At 36.4% G+C, this 19,096-nt stretch overlaps 1 protein-coding gene across 7 annotated transcripts in view; it reads right to left on the bottom strand.

Moving 5' to 3' along the window:
- The window catches only part of Heph (hephaestin), a 108,481-nt gene that overhangs the window by 68,093 nt on the left and 21,292 nt on the right, over positions 1–19,096 (bottom strand). For all 7 annotated transcript variants that reach the window (XM_052170433.1, XM_052170432.1, XM_052170434.1 and 4 more), the window contains 6 exons: positions 18,326–18,538; positions 17,570–17,752; positions 16,111–16,365; positions 14,138–14,306; positions 7,357–7,493; positions 5,838–5,969 (listed from right to left, as the gene is read on the bottom strand). In XM_052170433.1, coding sequence (XP_052026393.1) covers positions 5,838–5,969; positions 7,357–7,493; positions 14,138–14,306; positions 16,111–16,365; positions 17,570–17,752; positions 18,326–18,538 — 1,089 coding nt within the window. The remainder of the gene's footprint in view (positions 1–5,837; positions 5,970–7,356; positions 7,494–14,137; positions 14,307–16,110; positions 16,366–17,569; positions 17,753–18,325; positions 18,539–19,096) is intronic.

Genomic DNA, 19,096 nt, shown 5'->3' with positions numbered 1-19,096 from the left:
CATATTCAACGAAGTAGCAGAACAGAGATTTAACAGTCAAAATTCAGTAGCAATTCTCAAATGATGGAACCCAAATGTTTGAGAAACACACTTAAAATGGTTCAACATGCTAAGCCATCAGAGAAATGCAAAATAAAGACTACTTGAGATTTCTTTTTATCCAAGTCAGAATGACCAAGATCATGAAAACAAATGGTAGAACATGCCTCCGAGAAGGGGGAACATTTTTTCATTGCTAGTGGGAGTATAAACTGTCACAGTCACTATGGAAATCAGTGTGGAGGTTCTTCAAAAAACTATAAAGAGATCTACCACATAATCCAGTTATATCACTCTTGGCCATATCCCCAAAGGATTCTGTATCCTGCCATAGAGATACCTGCATATCCATGTTCGCTGCTGTTCTATTCACATTAGCTGGAGAATAAAAATAGCCTAGCTGTCTATCAACTGATGAATGGATATTGAAAAGTGTTACATTCACACTATAACATTATAGCTATTTAGAAATTGTGTAAATGGATAGAGTGGTAAATGATCCTTCTAAGTGAAGAAACCCAGGCTTAGAAACACAAGCATATGCTTTCTGTTATTTGCTGATGGTAGCTTTGACTCTTTGGACATGTACATTTCATTTGGAATATGCACAAAAGTCAGGAAATCAGCAAGGTGCCTTGGGAATGAGCATGTCTCAGGGGAGAGGAAACGGAATGCAGTAATATTAAGGGCTAAGGGGAATAATGGTACAGGAAAGGTTAAGTGGGAAAGGGAAGGATATGGCAGCACAAGGGAGGGAATAGAATGATATAATCAACACTGAGGATTTTTTGAAAAGGCCACAGAAAAACCTAGTACTATAAAAGTTTCACAAAATAAATTCATGTGCATCAACAAATAATTTAAATGGAGTTACCCCACAGCAGCACAACGTGTCCCTGCAAGCTACCACAGGCCAACAAATGAGCGACAGGTATGGGTTATCTATTTTAGAGATGCTAATAAGTAAAATCCCATTGACTTCTAAATACTAAAGGCTCTTGGCCATACTCTTGTTTAGCCTCCAGAACTGGATAGAAAAACTGTTACTAAAGCCACCATAACATATTTCATAGAACATGGAGAAATCAAACTGATACACCTAGAAGCTTCACCCATACTGACTAGCTGTTATATTGTTAGATGGTGGTAAGAATGCCAGTAGAGAAAAAATGTTATCACCAAATTCACCTTGTTATGAACCCTATGTACTATAACAATGGCCAACCTGGCAAGGCATACCATTGACACAAGTGTTATAGGAGGAACCAAGTACTTTGTGATTTTAACTATTATTGGGTCCAAGAACCTGTGGATAAATAGGTAAGTTCTAGTCCCTAGAGAAGAACATATTACTATCATTCTGTTCAACTGACATAATGTTAAACTCATTGTTAATGACTGACATATATCTTGTTCTATCAAGAGATAAATGAATCTCTCAACTCTCATCAGAGAAACTTCTTTTTTCAGTAGATAAGGAACCCACAATAGGCCAAGGTATAGAGGAAAAAGAGACTAAATATTCAGTCCTGAACAGAATTCATTGAAGAAAGGGAGCAGAAATGTCCTAAATGGAAGAGACAGAAGACAGATACAAGGAATCAGTGTTTTCTGATCACAGCAGGGTAGATGCACATGCCATAGCTGGGCAGCTGAGACAGCAAGTACAAGACCTGTGCAATCTCAAACCAGACAAAATTCCATCCTTGAGAGGGATGTTGAATACAAAGTCCCAGAACTAGCTAAGGACCTATTGGCTCCTTGTGGAGGAAGAGTCCATTTTCTTAAAGTATACAGGCCCTGGTATGTTGAAGACCTTCTAGTAAAGGCCACATATCCAAGAATATATGTGCAGCACAATTGGAGTTGACTTGTTATTGTTGTTGCTGTTTTAAGATACCAGATTGCATTGGTAGGGAAGTGGGGATGGATCTTGCAGTAGTGGCTGGCAGAAGTACATATGATCAAAATACATTGTATGGAACTCTTAAAGAACTAATAAAAATGAGAAAAAATAAATCTTAAAAATTATTTTGTGCTACTAGTACATCATTACCAAAACAAAGAAATTCCCTAACATCATACAAGGACTAATCTATGCCCAAATCTCTTAAGTTATTCCCAAAGTTTCTGTTTGATTCCATTTTTAATTTTTTTTTTTGTGACAGAATTTTACTAGGTGGCACAGGCTACCCTAGAACTGAGTACAATTCCAGGGTAGCTTAACTTATCCTGACAATCCTCTTCTGTTTCCCAACTGCTGTGATCATAGACACAAGCCACCATACTCACTTTATTATGTTTTTTTGACAGTCTTGTTTTATAGCACTAGGATGGTTTCAAACTTATACACCTCCTGATTTGACCTCTAAAATATTGGTATTGCATGTGTACCCTCATATCTAAGTTTGCAGTGTTTGTTGAAGTTATTTTTATATCAAGGATCAATAGAAGTTTGCAGGTTGCACTTGATTGTAATCTGTATGTCTGTCCCCATCTTCATAATATTGACTTCATAAACAGCAAGGTCTGAATCATGTATGAAAAGTATTTTTTATATTTGTTTGCAACATTGACATTCAGTGCTTCTTATATGCTTATCTTAGAATAGAGCATATGATAATATCACCCAAGGAAATAAAAAAAAAAAAAAATCAGTTACACAGTAATCTCACTTCTAGGATTCTGTCATGTGATGTAGCCCCTCCCCCAAATGAAGCTAGGATATACACATTCCTGTCATTCTTTAAATGTTAGGGCTATTTAAAACTTCTTTTAAAATGTTATATGCCTTAGCAATAAATACTAAATTAAATAAGCTATGGAAAACCCATGTGAAAGAGTGTTACAGGGGCCATTAAAATGTTATATTATGATGATAGATAGGCTGTAATGTTAACAATAGTAGAATGAAAAACTGTACAAATTTTATCATATCATTCTTAAATATATTAATAATATGTGGTTATAGAATAATATATAATTACAGAAAGTATTTTAAAAGCATATAAAAACATGCATGACAATTTCCTATGAATGATTATTTTATAATTCTATAGATTAATGTTTTTCAGAAGTTCATGATATGCACATTTTATGTTAAGAATATATCCACATGGTCATTTGCACCAGGGAGCCGGGAGACTCCACAGCATTCTGTGATCTGTGGAACAGCTGGTACAGAAGTCTTCCCACTACCATTTGCACCAGGGAGCCAGGAAACTCCACAGCCTTCTGTGCAGAACCGGCCAGGAGGGAGTGATCTCCTAGCAGGCATTCACTTTTGAGCACAGAGGTGAGATCTCTACCTTCTCTCTGGGGGGGACCAACTAGGAGCACACAGGGCCTAAGATCAGTGGAGGTGCTGGGACAGAATTCTTCCCGCCCACTGCCATTTGCACTGGGGAGCCAGAAAACTCCACAGTCTTCTGTGCATAGCCCACCAAGATAGAGTGATCTCGCAGCAGTGCTTTCACTTTTGAGCTCAGAGGAGTAAGGGCGCAGGCAGAACAAGCTCCAGCCAGAGACAATACCACCAACTAGCATCAGATGGTGAAAGGCAAGCACAAGAACCCTACCAACAGAAACCAAAGCCACATGGCAACATCAGAACCCAGTTCTCCCACCACAGCAAGTCCCGGATACCACAACGCACCATAAAAGCAAGAGTTTAAAATAAGATTTAAAATCGTATCTCATGATGGTGATAGAGAAAGACTTATGTAACTCCCTTAAAGAAATACAGGAGAACATCGGTCAACAGGTAAAAGCCCTTAAACTGGAAACACAAAATTTGCTTAAAGAAATACAGATCATGGGTCAACAGGGAGAAGCAAACAATCAAGTGAAGGAACTGAACAAAACCATCCAGGATCTAAAAGTGGAAGTAGAAACAAAGAAATCACAAAGTGAGCCATCTCTGGAGATAGAAAACCTTGGAAAGAATTCAGGAATCATAGATGCAAGAATCAACAACAGAATGCAAGAGATAGAAGAAAGAATCTTGGGTACTCAAGATACCATAGAAAACATTGACTCAAAAATCAAACAAAATGCAAAATGAATAAAGCTGGTAACTCAAAATATCCAGGAACTCCAGGACACAATGAGAAGACCAAATCTAAGGATTATAGGTATAGACAAGAGCGAGGATTTACGTCTTAAAGGCCCAGTAAATATCCTCAACAAAATTGTAGAAGAAAACTTTCCTAACCTAGAGAAAGAGATGCCCATGAACATACAAGAAGCCTTCAGAACTCTAAACAGACTGAACCAGAACAGAAAATCCTCCTGGCACATAATATTCAAAACACCAAATCCACCAAAGAAAGAAAGAATATTAAAAGCAGTAAGGGGAAAAGGGCAAGTAACATATAAAGGTAGACATATCAGAATCACACCAGACTTCTCACCAGAGACCATGAAAGCTAGAAGATCCTGGGCAGACCTTATACAGACCCTAAGAGAACACAAATGCCAGCCCAGACTACTATACCCAGCAAAACTCTCAATCATCATAGATGGAGAAACCAAGATATTGCATGATAAAACCAAATTTGCACAATATCTGTCCACAAATCCAGCCCTACAAAGGATAATTGATGGAAAATGCCAACACAAGGAGGGAAACTACACCCTAGATAAAGCAAGAAAGTAATCTTCCAACAAACCCAAAAGAAGGTACCAACACAAACATAAAAATAACAGGAAGCAACAATCACTATTCCCTAGTATCTCTTAACAAAATTAAACTCAACTCCTCAAAAAAAAGACATAGACTAATGAAATAATTCTCATGTAAATCTTCAATTTCATCAGAAAATGTTTGCAATTTCACTTTTAATTAATTTAGTCATTTCTTTTATATCTACCATTTTATCTGCATTATTTTTCATGAGAATCTTCAATTTTAATATGTCTTTCTATATACTTCCTCTATTTTATCAGAAATATTTTCAATGTCAATCTTTGATTTTATCACAAATGTTTCTAATTCCACCTTCAATTAATTTAGAGTTTTTACAGCAACCATTCTTTATGCAAAATTTTCCATGAAATAATCAATTTTAACATGTGTGTCTATTTATTTCTTGAATTTTACCAGAAATATTTTCCATGTAAATCTTCAAGCTTATCAGAAAATGTTTATAATTCCACTTTTAATCAACTTAGAAATACTTTTATGCCTACCATTATTATATCTATATACAATTTTCCATGATAATCTTTAATTCTAATATGTTTTTCTACAGTTTTCTACAATTTTATCAGAAATATTTTCCACGTAAATCTTCAATTCTATCAGAAAATGTTTCTATCCCATATTTCAATTAATTTAACAATGTTTTGCATGTCTACCACTTTACTCCTTAATTTTCCATGAAAAATGTCGATTTTAATGTGTTTATCTGAAATATTTTCCATGTAAATCTTTAATTTTATCATAAAGTGTTTTTAGTTCCCTTTACTTCCCTTTTCAATAAATAAAAATTAAAATCAGAAAAAAAGGAATACATTCACATATATCTTAATTTTGGTGCTGAGAATAGAACTCAAAATTTTGCTCATGCCGCATACCTATGGCTTCTAAAAATACTTTAAGTACAAGACTATATTTTCAGCAATCATTTCTAAAATACTTTAAAAATCATGTTTCCTATTATTAATGTGGTGGGCTCTTTTTTATTATTTCCATTATTCCTTCATTCAAATGACCACAACTTTGCTCTTTCTCTCCACTCTTCACTTACTTCCTTCTAGATCCACCTATAGCCTACATTTTTGGAAACCCAGCTCACCATCATTGTACACGGTGCCCTCAGAGATTTTCTCGTAAAAGACGCCATGAGGCTGTATGCTGAATGGCTGGGAGGCACGGTTATAGAAGACCACTTTGATGGTGTCACCCACTTCAGCCCTTATCACTGGTCCTAGAAAATGAGAAAGTGAGACTATGAGAATTAAAACAGATGAAGAATAAAAACAAAAGTATAGGAGAAGAAATATAACTGAATATACACAGGATAGAGAATACTCTTTAAAATAATCTATTCTAAGAATCATGCTGTTTATAATAATAAAGGTACTATTAAATCCACTGTCTCTTGTAATCCTCACATATTACTCTAAGGTATACAAAGGAGGAGTTATTGCCTCCATGGTACAGATGAAATAACTTCAGAGAAGAAGGATTGACCTATAAAAATCCAAGTAGCAATTACAGAACCAGAACCTAAGGTCATGATTTTCTTTTATATTCCAGTCAGATCCATTTCAATTACTATTAAATTTGTTTTCTGTTCTCTCATAGTTACATTTCCTAGTAGGTTCCATCTAAGATCTGAGCTCATCAAAATCTTAATGAAATTATAATCAAAGAGAATACTGGCTCTGAACTAAATTGGTAGTCTATACAGAACTTCAGAGCTTCAGTGTGTGACTTGAGTCACTTTCAAAGCTACCAAATCATCAGTGTGACTGCTTATACTGAATATACTACAAGGTTAAACCTTCTAGATTGGTTTCCTAGCTCAATTTCCACATGGTCTTCATCACCGAACAAGTAGGCATACACACAGAACACCAGCCAACAAAAATGAACACTTCTCTTTTCTAGGAATGATATTTTTCCTCATTTCTAGCAATGTTTCCTATACAGAATCAATTGTACACAAATATCCCTGGAATATTATATTATTTCCAAAGCTTTCTCCCACCTGAATCATTTCATTTCTTGGATCTGTGAAGTGATTAAACCACACCTAATCTTCTTCTATTGTATTAATGCTGTGCTTTAGAACTTCAAAAAATAGTTTTCAATATCATTCAACAAGCCTAGTCTATATCTCTAATAATAGTGAACATGCCTATCTGTTGTGGTGGTATACATCTGGCTCTAGACTGTCAAAATTCTCGCTGATCTCACTGCCTTTTAACAGCTCCTCAACAATATCTCTAAAGAGGCAATTCACAGAATGTAATGTGTATAATAATGATAATAGGGGGCATTACCAAAATATTTCAGTAGTTCAAGTTTGAGAACTTATATATAATGTCCATTTCAGCTTGAACATTAAACAAAAACAAACCTAAGGTTCTCAAAAGTCTTATTGCAAATTGTGTTTGACTATGCTTAACCTATTGATTTTTAAACACACTCAGACCTTGGACACATTTTACAAACACTCATTTTTCAGGACTGAATGTGGGAGATCCACTTACACAGACTTCCCTTGAGTCACCACCAGACACGAGTAATAAATTCTTCTCACTTAATTGTCACTAATTCATGAAATTTAAGAGTTAAGGATTCCTCACCCAGTATTCCAAGATGTGTTTCTTCTTCCTGATGTACCCTTTCCTGGAATGTCTCATCTTGAAAGGCTTCATATCGAACTTTCCAGTAAGTACCTCCAATTCGACTAGAGCTCTTCTGGAAGTATTTATCCGGGCCACTGACATGTAAGAGAGTAAATGTTATATGAATATATTGAGTATCAAATAGACTCCCGCATCACCCTTTATCACACAGACTTCTAGATTTTGATGGATGACCTAGATTAATTCACAACAATGAAGAAACCTTTTCTGGTTTACAGTACTATTAAGTGGTATACCAAAAGTCTTCTGGGTCAAACCTCACTTGCCCCTGTATGAAGAAACCTCTAGAGCACACTAGCACTTTCTTTCTGGACAGTCTCCAGAAACTGGGCATTGGATGGGTACTGGTAGCTTTTATCCATGTAGTGACTTCGAGGATTACAATGTTTTACATGATTTAAATTTTTTTTCAGAGCTTCAGCAGAGGTGAATATCTGGTTCCCTTCTCCTTCCACATTGGTGGACACTCTCTGGCGCTGTCCCAAGGAAATAGCCCCAGAAACTAATGGCCATTTACTTGTCTCTCCAGTAATCATGATCACTTGCTCCATAGATACATGTTTGTGTTTGTTGGAATATTTATTTTTCTCCTAAGAGGTCCAAAAATTTGTTATCTGCTTCTCCCTGAACAGCTAGCAAAGAACCTCTATTGTCCTTATCTTGTCACGAAAAAAGTCTGTAAAGAATGTCACTCAGTGGTCACTGGAATTTATGCCTCAAGACACATAATTTTGTTTTGGCAGGAATATGGTCAAAATGCCTTTTATATCTTAGATCTTAAAAACACAAAACAGCAGCAATAACAACAAACAAACACTGACATAATCTGCAATGCTAGGCAGGCAGCTGGAAGAAGCAGCAGGATCTAGCCTCCTCAGCATCAGACAATCTCTTAAGAACTTCTCTATGCCCCAGCACATCCTGCCATCACAAGGGCATCTTTATCTCAAGTACACCTCAAATTTCTCTACATAAAAGAAGGGATTGTCTCTTTATAATATACATGTTATTAGTGAATTGTCAAATGTTCTTTATGCTCACTAAGAAACTGACTCTGAAGGTGGTGGGGCTTTCCCCTTCCCTTTCAGACACAAGCCTGTCTGTCTTAAAGTCTCTTCCAAGACCACTTGTCCAGGGACAGGCTGGTCCTCTAGTCCTATGAGAAAGTTAAGAACAGTAAAACCTGAAATGAGTAAAAATACTATGCTCTTGAGAACAATAAGAGGGTAAATTGTTAGGATAAAAATATTGTGTCCTTGAAAACAGCTAGAAGATTAATCATTCCCAACTACTTTTCCAAAGAAAAGATTCAGCTACTGCTTATCCTATGATATGAAAATATAATGTGGTATAAAAGCTAGGAATAACTAATTGGAAGTCTCACTAAAGAGAAGACGTTTTACCTGGTGACCCTCTTAACTGGTCAGAGATTTCAGCTGACTGTTTTGGTGCCTGGGCTGCCCTGCTAGTTTCTGATCAGTGATATAAATGTCTGATCTGATGGTCTACCATCCTTCTGCTTGCTGTTTTATTCTTGATTCCTAGTTGCTGTACACTTAACAAAACCCATTCATTCAAAAACAAATGCACAGCTATCATGAACCATTCTCCATATGGTACATTCTCCCTAGGCACTGGGCAGATGCTAAGCAATCTTAAAATCTGTCTGCTTGTTTGTTTAAATAAAACCTACCACTATCTAAAGAAAGAAACACTATCAAATTCTCTGTAAAAAAATGTATTTCTTTAACACTAAGACCAGTTAAAGGTACAAACACACAAAAAGAAAATACATAATATAGAGCAATCTTGTTGATGTATATAGGCACTGCATTTTGTGCTCACAAATGAAATTCAATAATATACCAAATATGTTATTACCATGATCATCTTGACTTTATTCCAGGAGTGCAGTGGTGGTTCAACATATGCAAATTAACACATAAAAATCAGTAGTCTACCTATATATCAACAGTGAACATGCTGAGAAAGAAATCAAGAAAACAATCCCATTCAAAATTACCTCCAAAATTACTTTGCAATAAGTGAAACAAAGGAAGCAAACAACCTCTACAATACAAACTTTTAAACACACAAGAAAGAAGTTGAATAATACTCCAGAAGATGAAAGAAACTCACACACTCATCAACAGGAAGAATTAATATTGTAAAAATTACTATACTAGCAAAAGCAATCTATAGACTCAATACAATGTCCATCCAAATTTTGTCACCCTGCACAGAATCAGGAAAATATATTAAAATTCATTTGGAAGCATAAAAAATCCTAGATCATCAAAGAAATTCTGAATACACACACACAGAAACACACAAATGTTAGAGGTATCAGAATAACTGGTTCAAATTGCTTTTCAAACTTATAGTAATAATAATTATTAAAGGAAAAGTACAGATTTTAAAGAGCAAGGACAGGCACATGAAAGGATTTGGAAGGAGGAAAGAGAAAAGGATGATACAATTATAATCTCAAAAAGTTAAAAAGTAACCATACAATCATTTAAAAGAAACAGGAACAGAATATTGCAACAAATGCAGACAGGTAGATAACTAGAGCAGAATAAAAATCCACATACAAGCCCACACACTTGGTTATAGTCCCTTGAATTTCTATAAGGATGTCAAAAATACACGGTGGAAAAAAGACAGACTTTTCAACAAATAGTGCTAGCAAAATTGGATATCCACATGTAGAAAATGAAATTATATTTCTGTTTTTCAACTTGCAAAAAAAAACAACTCCAAATGGACCAAAGAGCTTAATGTAAGCCACGAATTTCTGAAACTGCTAGAGGGTAAAGAAAGGAAAATACTAAAACCATATAGCCATAGATAATTTCTTTCTGGGAACTACAGTCATTCAGAATATAAAGGCTGACACTGAAAAATGAAACATGAAATTTAAAAAATATTCTGTACAGCAACAGAAATAGATAACTAATTGTAGATAACCCCCCCTACAAGCTGACATTTCACAAAGAATTAATAGATAGAAAAAACAAAAACAAAACACAAAAACTTAAAAACTCAAGCAACCCAATCATTAGGCAAGCTAAAAAATAATAGAAAATGTCTCTTTAAAAAATAACTCCAAGGTGTGTGTGTGTTGTAAGTGCATGTGATATATATAAGTATGTGAGCACATATGGCCATGTGTGTACATGCTGAGTCCAAAGAAGGACAGTGTCTTTCTCTCTTGTCATCTCACATCATCGCCTTGAGATAGCATCTTGCCCCTTCACTAGGATAGACGAATTTTGGGATCCATCTGTTCCTATTCCCCAGTGTTAGTGTTTATAAGCACAAACAGCTGCTGGAGATTCAAACTCAGATCCTCATGCTTGAAGAACAAATGTTATTCCCAACTGAACTATATACCCAGCCCCTGAACAGCTTTCAAATCATGAAATGCAAATAGCCAATAAACACATGTAATAAATACACTGTTCCTCACCAGTCATCCCAGAAATACAATTCAAAACATCACTGTGTTTCCATCTTACCTCCAGTAGAATATCAGTCCTCAAGACAAGAAACAACAGTAAATGTTGATTCAGGTGTGAAACACAAGGGAACTTTTATACACTGTAGGTTGTAATGTAAACCAGTCTAGCCACTATGGAAATCAGTAAGGAGGATTCTCAAAAGTAAAAGAAAACAGCACCTAGAAATAGCTCTGTCACATAACCAGCTGTACCAAAGGAGCTCAAATCAACATATCACAGACACACTTGCTCATCGGTGTTTACTGAATCACTGTACACAGCAGCTAAACTAGGAAACTAATTTATGTGCCCAACAATACAGGAATGGTAAGAAAAGTAAGGCATGTGTACACAATGTAATTTTTATAGCCACAATCAAGAATGAAGTTACACTAATTGCAGAAGAATGGATACAACTAGAGAGAATCATATTAATCAAATTAAACTGGTTTCAAAACAACATATATTGTACATTTTCTAACCTCTGCGATTTCTAGATTTTATAGCCACCTAAAATCATGCACATATATAGGACAGAAAAATAGAATCCAAAATAAGTGGAATTAACTGTTCATGGAAATAAAGAAAACTATGGAAGAGGACAGAAGTGATAATAAGGAGATTAGGGGAAAACAGAGTGGGAGTCATCCAGCTAACATACAGTATGTATACCTGGTAAGAAAAATTATAAAGTAAAATATAAAACAAAAGTCACTGTTATTATTGGCAATAAACACTATAAATGTATCGTGTGATCCCTTTTGATATTCATTTTCCAAGAAACAAGAAAAAACATTGGGAATGAGCCAATCTGACTTTCTAATTAGCAACCATTAAACACCTTTGCTGCCTGAGCTGCCATGAGAAAAAGGAGTGCCAATCTAATATCCAGCCAGACTATACTTGTTCCAGCACCAGCTATGCATGCCTTGAGACACAACGATTACAACTGATTGTCCTGGCTCCTAGAGGAATATTTCTAGCCAAGACTGTTGTTCCAGATGTTTTGCAATCAGAAGTCTTGATAAACCATTTCCACTGTAGTCAAACAGTGTCCCTTTCCATGGGAGGATAGTACTGACTGATCTTAAACATAGCCCCCATGACTAGGGTTGTTGTAAAATGAAGTTATAATTGCCAAAACAAATGACTATGATCCAAATGCACCTCTTCAGACTATAGAAGCAGGCAGCCTAGATTTACTCAGAAAGTCAGCTACAAGACACCATACAGTTCTTTCTTTCCTGTATTGTAGCATTCTCTCCAAGCAAGCATTTCTCTTTTGATTGGTTTTGGTTATGTGGTCTGAAGTAGTAGCATTGAAGCATTGCAAGAATTGGCAGTGGTGGTATTAGTCTAAACTAATAAGTGTGTCTTCCTTGAGATAAACATTGATACCATAGGCCTTGTGCACAGCCTTGTTGGTAGAACAAGTTCCTGCCTTTGGCAATAACTTGATCCTAAGATCAGTGCTTGAGAGATGAATAATCTACACAGGTATAGCTTGAATACAGTATTGTCCAGTGCTACCCACAGGTACTGTACAAACCTAATACTGCCCATCACCACCTTTCCTCCCTGTGTTGCTTCTGATCCCTGATACTGGGTTCCTCCTGAGCAGGCCAGTATGCATTTCTAAGCACCAAGCTTCCAAGTGCTAAGTGGTGCTGCTTCCATTACTGCTTGATAATGGCCTTGAGAAGGCAGTCCCAGGAACTGGTGCCATATCTCTAGATGGAGTTCCAAACAGACCTGTCTGCAACCAGTACCTAGTTTGAGATCCCAGGCCCAGGATTCCCAGTAAAGAACACTGGTAAATGCCATTTGATAACTGAATAGTAGCTTTTGTGGAAACCTTACACCTGCACAGTTGCAGTGCCCAAAGGCCTGAAGGTTTTTTTACCTAGCAGTGCCAATATCACAGCTGCAGAATATGTGATAGTTCCAGTTGGGGTGCCAAACATCAGCACAAATCATCAGGATTCTGTTTTCAGTGAGAAGAGATACCTTATTCTCAAATAATCCCTACTATGCCTATGTCCAGTCTCTGGATAGCACTGACTCATAAGCAGCAGCAGGTGCCTACCATACAACCTGGCTCCATCATATAGAGATGGATAGCACAAATTTTGCAGAGATCAATGACAGATGAAGAAGCCACTGAATGGTCTGAAAGTAGTCAGTTCAGAAAGAAGACATGAAATGGAAGTAGACTCAGAGAGTGGGCTGAAAGAAGCCACAAGAAAGAACTGATGGATTCTCTCATTAGCAATCACATTCCAAAGAACTCTCAAATCTTTAGAGTCAAGGGCCAAGATTCTGGACCAGGATGCATAAAGTGTGCTGTTGCCAAAGGCCAAAAATATGTATACTCTGTGCTACTAAGTGGCCCAGTGTCTAAATCCAGTTTAAGGACTGCAATATGAGTGTGATACTTCTGTTACTTCTATTTGTTGTTACCATGACGTGCTGCTGTCAAACATCAAATGAAACAAAAGCTGCCTAGCCATGATTTCTATGAAGGTAGAGTGAATGAATCTCAAGCCAGGCACTGCATTTTACCTTCCAGTCAACCCAGACCAATCTGTTCAATACTCCCTTGCTTCTGTTCTAAGTCATCCATATATCTTTCCCATGTTTTGCCCCAGTCACCTACCAAATGCCACATCTATGAAAAAACTGGCATTGCCAAAGACCCAATGAGTTGAAAACCAGGTCTATCAACCAAGTAATGAACTAACCTTCTGCTTTAACTTTTATAAATATGGTTCATGTATAAAGGAAAGGATTCTGGAGACATCCCTATGAAAGGATGAACATGGACGCACCACAAGCAGCCTCTTTTTCCACAAATTTCTCAAAGTGTTTTTTTATACCCATACTTAGATTAAAAGAAGAAAAGAAGGAGAAAACAAATGATTGAAAAAAGCAAAGTCATTTCGATTGATGAAGAACTGGTTCCACCTAGGCTCTTTCCCTTCTAAATGTGGTCACATATTTCAGTGAGAACAACTTCAATTCTATTTGAAACATTAATTGAGGATATGACATAACCTTGCAACAGGCTGCCTACATAGTGCATACAGAAGAGCCACAGGAAGTTGGTTATAATAGAAATTTCATCTAGACAAGATTGTGATCATCAAAGTAGAGATTTCAAGGAGTATTAACAGGAATTTGAGTCGGTGTAGGGACAGGAGCCTTCTCTCTCTTACCTTCCTGGCTCTCTCAAACTCTTCCCAGTTTTGCCATCATACCCTATTGGACCATAGTCCCATTGAATCTCATGGGCTTCAATGAAGTACTGACGAACTTTGCCTGTGAGCTGGTCCACAGGTGGGTCCATGGAGCAAGAATCAACCTTGTAGAAGGCCTGCATGCCACCTGGAAAAAAACACATAGATTTCCCCTTCTACTGGTAAGATTCCTACTTAGAATATATACTCTGCTTTTCCTTGTTTTCTCTCATTTCATCCTATTCTAGTCTTTACCTCTGTTCCCAAATGTGCCACATTTTCTGACCCCTGAATATTCTGGCTAATAGAAAGAGTGAGCCCTGGTAGTCACTGACACATTTACTAGATCTTATTCATGCAAAACATCTATATGGCAGCACCATCATAGAAATGATCATCATTGAGTCAGGATAACTAAGTTTAAGCCAAATATGTATCAATATCTATAAGGCCTTAGGTAAGGCCTCAGTCTGAGCACATATCTTTTCTAAATGAAGATAATGAGGATGTCTACCTCAGGAGGAATGTGCATCAAGTCTAAAAGAAGGCTACTTTATGTATAAACTGGGAAGCAAAAAAAAAAAAAAAAACAAACAAACAAACAAAAAAAACAATGAGCTATTCTCCATACATGGAGATGAAGCTTTATATCTGTAATTGTCAGAAAATTTAGTTTGTAGATATTCTCCAAATATAAATTGAAGCAAATATACATTGAAGCATAATAATAACAGCTTTTACTTATCTATATTTCCTTAACAATATATGCAGCTTCATTAATAGTTTTTGTCTCAAAAGCTCCTAAGGAGAGTTTTCCTTCCATATTAGAAGTCTAAAGTATAAGGAAGCATAAGCAACACTGATTTTTTTGTTTTGGTTATTTTATTTTACTTAATGGGATATTCATTTCTGATGAACACCTATAACAAGTATTGTGCCAAGTGTTTTACATTCTATCTTCGTCTAAATTTCCAACTACCTGTGAAAAACTCTTTTACTGCCCTCCGTGAAAAATGAAGAAAACTAAAAATCAGAGAAGTTAGATAACACTCCCAAAATTATGTACCTATAATTGGCAGAAAGCATTATACTTAAGAACATGCCTTTTAATTACAAAAGCCAAGTGCTCATTTTTTTCTGGTCATATTACTCCCTTAGAAATTTTAACTTAATATTTCTGAAATTTCAGTAAACCTTTATGAGGTAAAAATCATTACTGCCCTCCTCAAGCCTTACCAAAGATGGTGAGCAAGTGACAGATTTAGGATGTGAAGTCATGCTGTCTTGATTCCAATGTTCTTGCTTGTTCTACTATTATGTTGCATCCCTAACCCCAGTAAATATCTGTGCCCTTTCCCCAACTCCCTATGATGCCAAGAGCAGACTTCAGTGGCTAGAGCATGTATTTCAATCTGGACACCCAATATCCATTGTCCTACCAGTATATATATTCTTTCCATTTTCTTTTATGTATCTTCTTTGCAAGGATGCCCATCAAGAAACCGTGGCATTACTTTAACTACTTTTTTTCTCCAAAGTCTTCTACAGCTGCTACCATGTCCTTACTATAGGGTCACTACACACCCACACTACATCATGATTTCCTTATTCTCCCTTCAATCCATATTCAACTAAATCAAAATAGTTCTGAATCCTATCCCTTAACCTTCTCAGAAAAAAAAATAATTTTAAAACTCTGCCTATTCATTCCTAGGTAATTTTATGTTAAATTTTATTGGGAAGATTAAGCTCAATTTTTTTCTAAATTTACCCAGCATGTTAATGGCAGAGGCAAGAAATAACCAAAAATATCTGACTTCTGTTTAGTTATTTACACCAAGAGTCCTAAAAGACTCATTAGATAGATGACTCCGAGCTAGAAGCCCTGCTTCCTACTGACCATTAATGACATTTCCCTCATACATTCCAAGAGTGAAAATGGTAGACCTTACTTCTCAAGTGGCTGTTCACTTCACAGCTAATTAGCCAGGTTCCAGACTTCTGGGGCACCATCTCAGCAGTCACAAAGGTGGCTGGAAAAATGTTTGCAACATCAGTACGGTGTCCGCGGATACTCAGCATCTGTCCATGGAAGAAAGCTGTGTGGACGTCTATTTCATTGCCCATGCCAAACAAGTGCCAAGCCACATGCTTCTGTGCACACATGCTCAACTCTGGTAAGTTCCCAAAGACAAACCCATTGATTGCTGCAAAAAAAAAAAATCAGAAATTAGGAAACAGCAGATAAATGGGAAAAGTCTTACCATATGACAGTAAGAGTAGAACATTCAAATGAAGTTTAAAGAGCACTCTGCACTGAGCATATATGCCTTATATCATTTAAATGCTACAAATGATTAAAATGAATAGGCAAATATCATTGATCATATTCAAAAATTGAGAAAACCAAGACATAAAGAAGTAAACCTTTTTCTAAGATACTTCTATCCAAGAACTACACATCTATTAGGTAATAAAATCAATATTCCAAATCCAGCCATCTGAGGGAGTTCTGTGAGATGTTTTCTAAGCCATTCTTTCTGGCGTTTCATTCTGAAGTTTCCATAGTACAAGTGTTGTATTACCAGACTATCATTGCTACTGTAATCCATTTTTATAAAAACCCAAGATAAGTTTAAACTACTTAATCTATCTTTTATATCTTTCCACTGAGATTTCTGCTCATTTTTGACAGTGGGTGCATTCTTATAACCTAGTAAATAACTTTCTTCACTAACAAAAACAAAGTCAGGATATATCTGTTCCTAAAATCAATTCTCTGCTCATGACTTGGAATTCTGTACTTTTATCTTTAATTTAATCAATATAATCAATTCTTTTCTAGTATAAGCCAATTATCCATTGAACTCTGGATGTCCTGACCCCAAATATGGGAAACTCAACTGCATAACTTGTAGTAGGGGGACTGTATTGATGTGCTCCCCAATTTAAAAAAATCGATATAAGCTGAAAGTACAAAATAAGAAAAATGGTCAACTTCTCCAGAAAGCAGATAATTCTGCTATCTGCTATCTTGCATCCTTCTAAAACCAAGGCAATATTAATTACTTATATGAGTGGACATATCATTCAGTGGCTAAATATATTATATATGATTCATAATCAATAATCTTGGCTATTCTACACTATGAGAAAGATAGCCTTCATGGCAAGGGCACAGTCTATATAAATGGAGAGATCAGAAGTGAGATTTGAGTTGAGCTATTTTTTTTATTCATAATGTTATGATCCTCAATATTTTGTGACAAAACAGAAAATTCACATGCCCTTGGTCTTTCCACCTAGTTTCGGTCTTCATGAGTATAAAAAGGACACACAACAAATACTATGCCTAACGGAAACTCTACATAAGAGCCTTCATTGTCACAATTCAGCTACTTCCTAGCTCACCATGCATCCTGTTGCTGTCTTGAAATGCTCCATCTTCTTTGTCCACCGAGGCAGGGTCTGAGCAGTAAGTAGCAATGTTGTCATCAAGGTGCCAGCTAAGGTTCTCATCTATCACACTGAAGAGGAGGAAGAAATTATGGTCCACATCCTTCCTCTGAGGTGGGGAGTTACCATCCAGGGTCCCTGGACAAGCATAAAAAATGATCCTTGTTAATAAGCTACAAGGGTTTCTCATAAGAAAAAATATGAAGAGAGAAGAGAGAACCTTATAGATCTGGCAACAACAGAAAATATTTCTGATAATATGTTTCATTTTCAAGCTTGCTAGATGAGCCTGTTACATAAATGGGGTAAACTTGGGTTCTAGAATAATTTCCTCTCAACATCCTTGCCTGTAACTTCAATTCCTGCAAGCCCTTGATCTTCAAACATGACTACTCTTCAAAGATAACCATTCTAAATTAGTCAACCAAATCCATTCCTAAGTTCTTATCATTTACCTTACTCAAATGTGTGCTGGCTGCCATAAACACTAATTTGAATTTTAAAATGAAATAAGAAACAACAGAAAAGGAGTGTGGTTGTTTGGTGTTTTTTAAAGGCAATGGAATAAACAAAACAGTGGAAAGAGAGTTTGGCAGGCTAATAAATAGGTATCACTCAGGTTGCTACTCACTATGATCTTGGTTCAAATATCTCACTGCTTTCCAGAGATGTACCAGATTATATTGCATGGCTTGTTGTCTGAAACAGTACCTCTTTTACAGGTGATAAGAGGTCCAATGAGACCAGTTGCAATGTCTCGTGGAGCATCTACATGAGAGTGGTAAATCCAGGTGAGGCATGCTGGGTCTGCTTCAGTGGGTGCATGACCTTCTGGAATACTCCAGTTGTAGACATGGCTGCCCCCAGGGGGAACAGAATCATCAGCTTTCAGATACCCAGAAGAACCATCTGGGTAGAGTGAGCCTGCAAAATAAAAATGTGCATGTCTACTATCAGGTAGGAGGATAGCACATATAGATTAAAAAGAGGACATGAGTCAGGTATATTATTAAGTGGGTAAAGGCACTTGCTAAACAAGCCTGGTGATCTGGGTACAATCCCTCGAATCTATATAAAGTCAGAAGAAATCAACTATCTCCACAAAATTATCAACATGTATACTGTGGCATTCACACACATGCATACATATAATATACACATAAACAATAATAATAAATTACATTATTTTGGAAAATAGAAAAAAATGTGTGAGATATGTGGGATACTTAAGTCAAGTCCTGAGGAATATTATGCTCTTAGGTTCAATACTACAGTGTTCCTCATCCCAGTTCTCACATCAACAACAGACAAAAGAGAGAAACAAATCACTGTCCATCATACACTACCTCTGAATCTTACAATCATTCTGCACCCTCCTCCTCACTGATTCCTAAGCCCTGGAGGATTGGATACAATATAAATGTCTCAATTAGATCTGAGCACTGCACAGTTCCTAATTCTCTTCATATTGATCAGTTGGAG

The sequence above is a fragment of the Apodemus sylvaticus genome, chromosome X, assembly GCF_947179515.1.
Source record: "Apodemus sylvaticus chromosome X, mApoSyl1.1, whole genome shotgun sequence".
Lineage (NCBI taxonomy): Eukaryota > Metazoa > Chordata > Mammalia > Rodentia > Muridae > Apodemus > Apodemus sylvaticus.
Note: the sequence above shows the minus strand (reverse complement) of the source record. Positions and strands in the feature narration are given on the sequence as shown.